This window comes from Diaporthe citri (assembly GCF_014595645.1).
Source record: "Diaporthe citri strain NFHF-8-4 chromosome Unknown scaffold_8, whole genome shotgun sequence".
Lineage (NCBI taxonomy): Eukaryota > Fungi > Ascomycota > Sordariomycetes > Diaporthales > Diaporthaceae > Diaporthe > Diaporthe citri.
This window is the reverse complement of record NW_025064853.1, coordinates 2,136,400-2,144,810: the sequence shown is the minus strand read 5'-3', so window position 1 is coordinate 2,144,810 and position 8,411 is coordinate 2,136,400. Positions and strand designations below refer to the sequence as shown.

Sequence of the window (8,411 nt, the reverse complement as noted above, 5' to 3'; positions counted from 1 at the left end):
TTAAAATTATAATGCATATTAATATAATAAGCTTAAGCAATTTTCTTTAAATAGCTTATTAATAGCTTTTAAATTAAAAAGATTATTAATATTCCTTAGCTTATTTAAAAATACTTAAGCTAATTTTTTAAAGTATTTAAACCTTATTTATATTTAATTATATTATAATTAAAATAGCTATAATTTAAAAAAATATATTTATAGCTAATTAAAGTTTTTATTTAAGAAAAAAAGATTTAATTTATTTTATATAATTAAATATTATAAGTTTATTAAAGTAAATTTTTTATTTAAAGAAAAGGCCTTATTAAAAGCTTTAAAAATAATTTAAAAGCTTAATAATTAAAAAAAAATTAACTTAATTTTAATACTTATAAATTTTATAAATTATATAATTTATATTAAGAAAAAGCTTATAATTATAAATAATAATAAGCTTTTTTAAATAAATATTATTATAATTAAAAAAAAGTATATAGCTAAGAATATTAAAAATTAAAATAAAGTTATAAAAATTATAAAAATTAATTATATTTAATTTAAAAATTTTAAAAAAGTAAAAAATAATTAATTTTAAATTATTAATAATAAATTATAATTAAGAAATAAAAAGAAAATAAGGGAAAGGAAAAACTTATTTATTAATTAAAATTAAATTTAAAAAAAAAATGCTAAGTTTCTTATAATAAAAATAAGCTTAATAAATATAATAAACTTAAAATTAAAAAAGTATATTTAATAACTTTTATTATTTAAGGAAAAAGTAATTTAAGTAATTTTAATTATAATTATTAAAATAAGTATTATAAATATTTTAATGCTTAATAATATTAATTTAATTTTAATTAAATACTTATTAATAATATAATTTAAAATATATATTTTATTAAAAATATCTTTTAAGTTAATATATTTTAAGAATTATGCTAAAGATTTATTTCTTAAAATTAATATAATTATTTTCTTAAGAAATAATATTAAAATTAATATTTTAATTAATTTATTATAAATTATTTAATATTAAGTTAATTTTATTATTATATTTATTATAAATATAATTAATTAAGAATATTTTAATTTAGCTTACTTAATAATTTATATAAAAATAAATAATTACTTTTTATAACTTACTTTTTTAAATATTAAAGCTAAAATAAATTTATTACCCTTATTATATTATAAATATAATAAACTTTTATATGCTTTACTTAATAATATAAATTTAATAATATATAATAAAAATTATTTATTTTTAATTAAAATTATAAAAAAGTAAATTTATATTAATTTAAATAAAATTAAAGCTATATTTTTATTATTAATAATAAGGCCCTTAATATTTTATATTATATTTTTTTAAAAATGCTTTTTTTTTAAATATAAATTTAATATTTAAATAATTAAAGGGATATTTTTATACTTATTTTATTTTTAATAATATTAAGATAATATATAATTTAAGATAAAAGAATTAAAAGCCTTTTAAAGTAACTTTTTTTAAGAAAGCTTAAGTTTTTTAAAAGTACTTATTAGCTTTTAAAAGCATTTTTTTACTTTTTTTAAGCCTTAATTAAAGCTTAATATTAATTAATATATTAATTATATTAATTTATTTTAATATTAAAATAAAAAAAAATAAAAAATCTTTAAGTATTTTTTTAAATAAAAATATAAGAAGTTTAATTTTTATATTTATAAAAAATTTTTAAATTAAAGTTTAAAAAATTTATTAAGTTAAAAGAAAAGGTTAATAAATATTAATTTATATTTATAATATTTATTTATAAAAAAGAATTATATATATTAAAAAATAAATTAATAAAATTCCTTTTATTTTAATAATTATTAAATTAATTAATAAAACCTTTTAACCTTTAATTAAAACTTTTTATAAATAAATAAGCATTAAAGTTTATTTTATAAATAATTATTTTTTTAATAATATTATTCTTAAAAGTATAATTAATTAAAAACTTACTTATAAAAAAAGAATAAAATTAGTTATAAATAAAAATTATAAAAGTAAATATAATGCTTAAATTTAACTTAAGTTTTCTTTAATTAATAAAGAATTAAAATTAATGCTTAATTAATTAAATGCTTTTTTATAAAAAAACTATAATTTCTTTTTAAAGTAAGAAAAAGAAATATTTATTTATTTACTTTTTAATTAAAAAAAATCTTTAGCATAAAATTAATTTTATATTATTTAAATTAATATTAATATAATATTATTATAGTTTATTTAAATAATTCCTTATAAAGGAAATAATACCTTTAATATAAATTAATTTAATAACTTAATTTTAAATATTTAATATATAATAAGGTATAAACTTTTAAATAGCTTAAAATTAATTAAGCATAACTTTAATTAAATAAGCTTTTAGCTTAAATATTATATTATAAAATATTTTAAAGCTAATAAAAAATACTTATTTTAATATATATAAAGATTTTTCTTATTTATTTATTTTAATAATAAATATAAATAAAATTTAAAGTATATTAATTAACTTAAAATAATTAAAATAATAATAAAGTTTATTTAAAAATAATTTAAAAAAGTTATAAATAAGCTAATTAAGTAATTAAATATAAAGCATAAATATTAAAAATAAAAGTATTATAAAAAGTAAAAGTAAAAGTAAAAGCTTTATAAAAAGCAAAAGTAAAAATTAGCAAAGCTAATATATTATACTTAATATAATAATTAAAAAGAAAAATAAATTTACTTTTTATTTTATAAAAATATTTAAATCTTTAATAGCTATATTAATATTAACTATTAAAATAAACTTTAATAATTAAAAGAATATAATTAATAAATATATTATTAAGTAAATCTTAAAAATATTTAAAGCTTTTATAAAAAAATAAAAGCTATAATAAAATAAATAAATAAAGAATTAAAGATAATAATAATAATTAAAATTATAGCAAAGTAAATTTTAAAACTTATAAATTTAATTAAAAATAATAAAGTTTTATTTTAATAATTTTTATAATATTTATTATAAAATACTTAAAAAGAAATATATTAATAAATATAAGAAATTATATAAAAAATAATATTATATTAAATTTTAACTAATTATAAAAAGCTAGCTTTTATACTTATTTTAAATATTTTTTTAAGAAATTAACTTTTTTCTTTTTTTATATATTTAATGCTTTAATTAAGCTTTTCTTATTTTTAAGAATTTTTAAAATATTTATCTTTTCCCTTTCTTTAATTCCCTTTTATTCTTATCTTCCCTTTTTATTATATTAAAGCTCCTTCTTAAGTTATCCTTAAGAGGGTTTAGCAAAACTTATCCCCCATTATTTAAGTAGCTCGTTTTCAATATTAATTAGTTTAGCCTTATGAAAACGCTTAAAATTTAGGAAAATTCCCGTTAATAAAGCAAATTACTTATAATTAAGCGCTAATTAATTGCGGATTATATAATAAATCCGCGATTTTAAGGTTTTAAATAAGAGAGCTTATATAAAAGGCTTGCATTAAAAGATTATAAGAATGCTATTAATTTAGCCGTTAGCTTGCGCTTAAATGATTGTTTTTTATTAGCTTGCTTTAGCTAGCATATTAAATTATAAGGGCTGGGGTATATTAATTATGGATAATAGGCTGGGCCTTTGGCGCAATTAAAAGGCGCTAAAGTATAATTAAATGGCTAGGTAAAGAGTAATATTTAATTCATGATTAAACTATGGTATTCTTTATTTTTTATTATATAGCTATTTTTTAAGGCTTGCTAAGGACCTGGAAAAGGAGGATATGTTATAGTTTAAGCTTTGCCTATTATAATTAATTAATGGGCTTTAGCTTTATAAAAATAAGCTTTAGCGTAGATATAAACAGAGAGTAAACCTTTTCCTTTATACTTTAAATATAAACCCTATTTATATACCTTATGGCAAACAACCTAAGGCTAACCCATAATAAAAAGAAAGATTTAATTATATAAATATTTAAATCTTTTTTAAAACTTTAAGTTATATTTTAAATAAAGCTAATATATTTATTATTTAAGTTATAGAAAATTTAATTAATTATAACTTATTTAAGAAAAATTATATTATTAACCTTTAAATTCTTTAAAAAAAGCTTTAGCTTATTAATATATTCTTTTATAATTTTAAAATTATTAAAATTAATATTAAAAAACTCTTTATAAAGTAAATATTAATTATAAACTTAAAGGGTTTATAATAGGATTTAAGTATATCTTATGCTTTTTAAGCATTATTTATATTTTTTATAAATATAATAAGCCCTTATTTATATATAAGTTTAATATTAATAAGGATTTTTTTATTTTAGGCTAAAGATAAGCCTTAAAAAAGATTTTTAAGATTATTTTTAATAATATTTTCTTTCTTAAGCTAAGCTTAAATTTTAATACTTTAATATATATAGTTTTTTATTTTATTAAGAAATAAAATATTATACTTATTAAGGGATGTTATTTTAAGGTAAATAAGTAAAATATTTATTAAGATAATTAAGAAAATAAAGAGAAAAATATAATAAATTTTAAATAAGTTTAATAAATTAAAGAATAAAAATATAAATATTAAAATAATATAGTTATAAAGAAAAGAAGAAGAGCTTTTAAATAGTATATTTTTAAGGTATTATGAATTAAAAATAGCTAAGATATAATTAAGTATTTTTAAGAGAGTTTTAAGGATTATTATAGTTTTATTAAAATTTACGTTTTTAATATTAATTTAATATAGTTTTTAAAATTTAAAGAAATGCTCTTATTATTCTTAATAAGGGCTTTTAAATAATATATAAATTATATAAATAAGTTAAGTATTAATAAAGAAATAATTAAGTATTTAAGTAAATAAGGTATGGTTTTTATATATAGGTTTTAAGTTAAGAAATAAGGTTAATTTATAATATTAAATAGGGTAATTTAATTAATTAAGGGCTTATTAATTAGCTTAATTAAGTAATTAATTAAAAGGTATATTTTTAAATATAAAGTTTATCTTATTTAAAAGGTTTAAAAAGTAGTGGCGATTAAGGGTGTTATATAATGTACGTTTTCCATATTAGGTTAGCCGTTTTCCGTATTGGGTTAGCGTTGCCGCTTTGGGTAAGCTCCGGGCCTCATAACCTATTAAATAATAGCGTTAAATGCTTTTTTTATTAGGCTAGCTAACGTTTATTCAACGGGAGGGAAGGCCCCTATTTATAGTTATTATCCTCCATACAGTAGCAAACATATGGGGAAAAGGATATCCCGTATTAATAATAGCCTAGATATCTAGAATATTCCAACAGAAGTATCGAGGTCCCAGTGACGAAATGCTGGCTTCGTTGACTTTGAAACGTCAACTATCGTTGGCAGTTGAGATATCAGGTTGTACGGTGCGCCGGAATGGCTCACTGTCCACCCACGTAGGTCAGACTTTTCTGCCCAGGGCGTCTAGACCTTCCGGGGTGGGTAGAATTGCTATTGGATGCTTACACGTGTCGGGGGGAGAGGCTGGATACTTTTATAGCAGAACCTGTGGTTGAATACATACGCTGCTTGCACAACCAATACACAAAATTCCAAAAGAAATCTCTGAAACTTGTGGGATCCAGCCTGGATTCTAAGTGCTCCAAGATCACGAAATTCAGAATCCTGAGTTAATTATAAAGTATGTGTAGAATCCACTCAATAAGAAGCCACGAAAGTAGACTCACATGCTGTGGATCTACATCTTAACATGGTCTGCCTATTGAAAGTTGTTCACCTATTTTGAGTGGGCATTGTGACCTGTTGGTTCAACAACGAAGGATGACTACGAAGTAGGCACCAACACATCCATTTGCAGCCAGATTTTCTACACGCAAATGCAAACCCCTCTTCCCCTCCCCGCCCCCCTCTCTTGTCTACTGCATCTTCTTAGTGCACACGGCAGAGGGCCGATTCTGATGCCCCAAAGCTCGTCGTCGAGTCCGACCGACTCCTTAAAGGCATGATGTCCGGGCCCCCCTTCAAGCCCTACAAGCGACTCTGGGTTCATCCAGCTGCAGGCGCCTGCGGTCTACAAATACGACCCTCTCCCCGGAATCAACTACATCCAACGTGTCAAACTATACCCTGGGACCTTCGAAGAAGCAATTGTCATTAGCCTAGACGTTGTGCCCTTCTCGGAGGACCAGCGTCCCGAGTATGAGGCTCTCTCATATGTTTGGGGCTCGCCCGAGCAACCAGAGATCATCTGGGTCGACGAGATGAATGGGCTGACCATCTCGACCGGACCTTAAAAACCACAACATATGGCTCAGCATGGAGGAAATAGATGCCCTCATGCATCTACTTCTCAGGCCATGGTTCAGTAGACTGTGGATACGACAGGAGATACAACTGGCATCGCCTGCCGCCATCATCACTTGTGGACACAGACAAGTGCCTTGGCCTGTCTTCTTTCGAGCGTTTGTGCTGGTACTTTCGAGACGACCTCGTGCAGTGGAAAGAAAGCTCCCCATTATCGAGCCTGCAGTGTATGATCGTGTGAAATCGCTCGAGGTGCAGTTGGGTGAGATAAAAAGTCCCCTGGTGGGATTCCTTACTGCAGGTCGTTGAACAGTGCCATTTCAAAGTTTAAGGCAATGCTTCGGATTCACAGACTGCTATGATCCAAGAGACAGGATTTATGGGATTTGGTCATTACTCCGTGACGACATAACAAAAGGAGTTGTGCCTGACTATACTAAGTCCTTTCAAGATGCCTACAAAGACATATTTCTACGTTTTGTGCACAGCACCGGCTCCCTCTCTGTCCTTGAATCATGCGAGCTTGGAACAGGATCACACATCCCCAGCTGGGTTCCAGATTGGTCAAGAAAGCCTAAGTGGAGGGGTTTTTTCAATCACGGACAACACGCCTCTTCTCAGATCGCAGCTTGGTACGAATTACATTCAAATGATGTGGTTCGGGTGGCTGGGGTACTGGTTGGCACGATTCAACATCACGAAGGGTGACGCTCACAGATCGGCTGCTCCTATCAAGAGGTATACGAGGAGTTCCGCCGGCTGCTCATAAACATGATCCAGCCGGAAAAGACTATAACCGATGACGAAAAACTCGAATATGTTACTCAAAGTCTTTTGTGCGGTCAATCTTCCGACGTGTGGGAACCGCCTAGGGAAGGATTGCCCACTATTGAGTCAGGCAAAAGAATTGTTCAGAAGATGCTGTCTAATGGCGACCAATACGACCCATTGGACAGAGATGAACTTGCTTTCCTGGAACAGTCTCATTTCTTGGATTTCAGGCTTACATTTAAAACCACAGACAGTCAATTTGGACTTGCGCCGTCAGAAGCACAGTCGGGTGACCAAATCTGCACCCTGCTTGGATGTGATTCCCCTTTGATCCTTCGAGCAACTCAAGATGGAAAGTTCCAAGTTGTCGGCCCCTGTGTCATGCCATCGGTCAGAAATGGGGAGTCTTTGCTCGGACCACTCCCAGGTCACATGCAAATGGCGGAGTCCAGAAAGAATGATAGGCCTATCTGGAAAGACACCCACACGGGGTTGTTGTCTTATGTGGACCCGAGATTTGAGCCTTTGAATGTTGTTCTCGACGATTTTCCCAGCTTCAGAGGGACAGCGAACTTGGTCCTAACTCCAAAGTTCTTGAAGGAGGGAGGCGTGGACATCAAATATTTTGATCTTGTGTGACGACATTCAAGACAATCGTACATCAAGACCATTATCTGTCTTCTGTTCATGTTATTTGTTGTATTGCAGCCAGATTTAGTGGAGTTATTTTACAAGTTATGATAACGTGAGACTGAGAAACACTAGATTGCCAGCACTTGAGAGGTACGCTGAACCACACACCGGCTTGTATCTTCCCCTTAGTGTACAAATAACTCCCGTGCCCACGATTTAGGACACATAGCCTTTATCACCTGAGAACGGATATCGGAGTGATTTGAGCATCGCTTTAGGCAGAAATTCAAGACAATTGAGTGACAGACATCCAGTGTGGCAATATATCATGTGCTTAGATGATGCCTTCCTTGTCTTGTGCCACATTAGATCCAAAGAAAGGACACACATGGGGCCAATTGAAATTCTTCTACATTCAGAATCTTAGTTCCTCTATTCATTTTTCTGTGTATGCAGCACTTTCTATTGTATTTCAACTTTTTGGCGCTCTCTCTCTCTCTTGACGGCTTGAAAAACATGGCATTAATAAGTACTTCTCGGCAGCCTAACTTAGGTATCTTGCTGGAAACAACACACAGGAATATTTGGCTGAGGTGCACACTTTATTCGACCATCTCGATGCACATGCACAGCTATGAAATTGGCCTAGGGTCTCTTCACATTCTCTCTGATTCAGTCTGCCCCCATTGACCAGCAGCCAGACCGTCGGATAAGTCTTCT

At 26.2% G+C, this 8,411-nt stretch overlaps 1 protein-coding gene across 1 annotated transcript; it reads left to right on the top strand.

Moving 5' to 3' along the window:
• Positions 1-3,713: 3,713 nt before the first annotated feature.
• Positions 3,714-6,277, top strand: INS49_014948 (uncharacterized protein; the record flags this gene model as incomplete). The annotated part of the gene is made up of 2 exons (XM_043175635.1): positions 3,714-3,716; positions 6,038-6,277. 2 exons carry the CDS (start codon positions 3,714-3,716, stop codon positions 6,275-6,277), a joined length of 243 nt encoding a protein of 80 aa, XP_043020592.1.
• Positions 6,278-8,411: the final 2,134 nt, after the last annotated feature.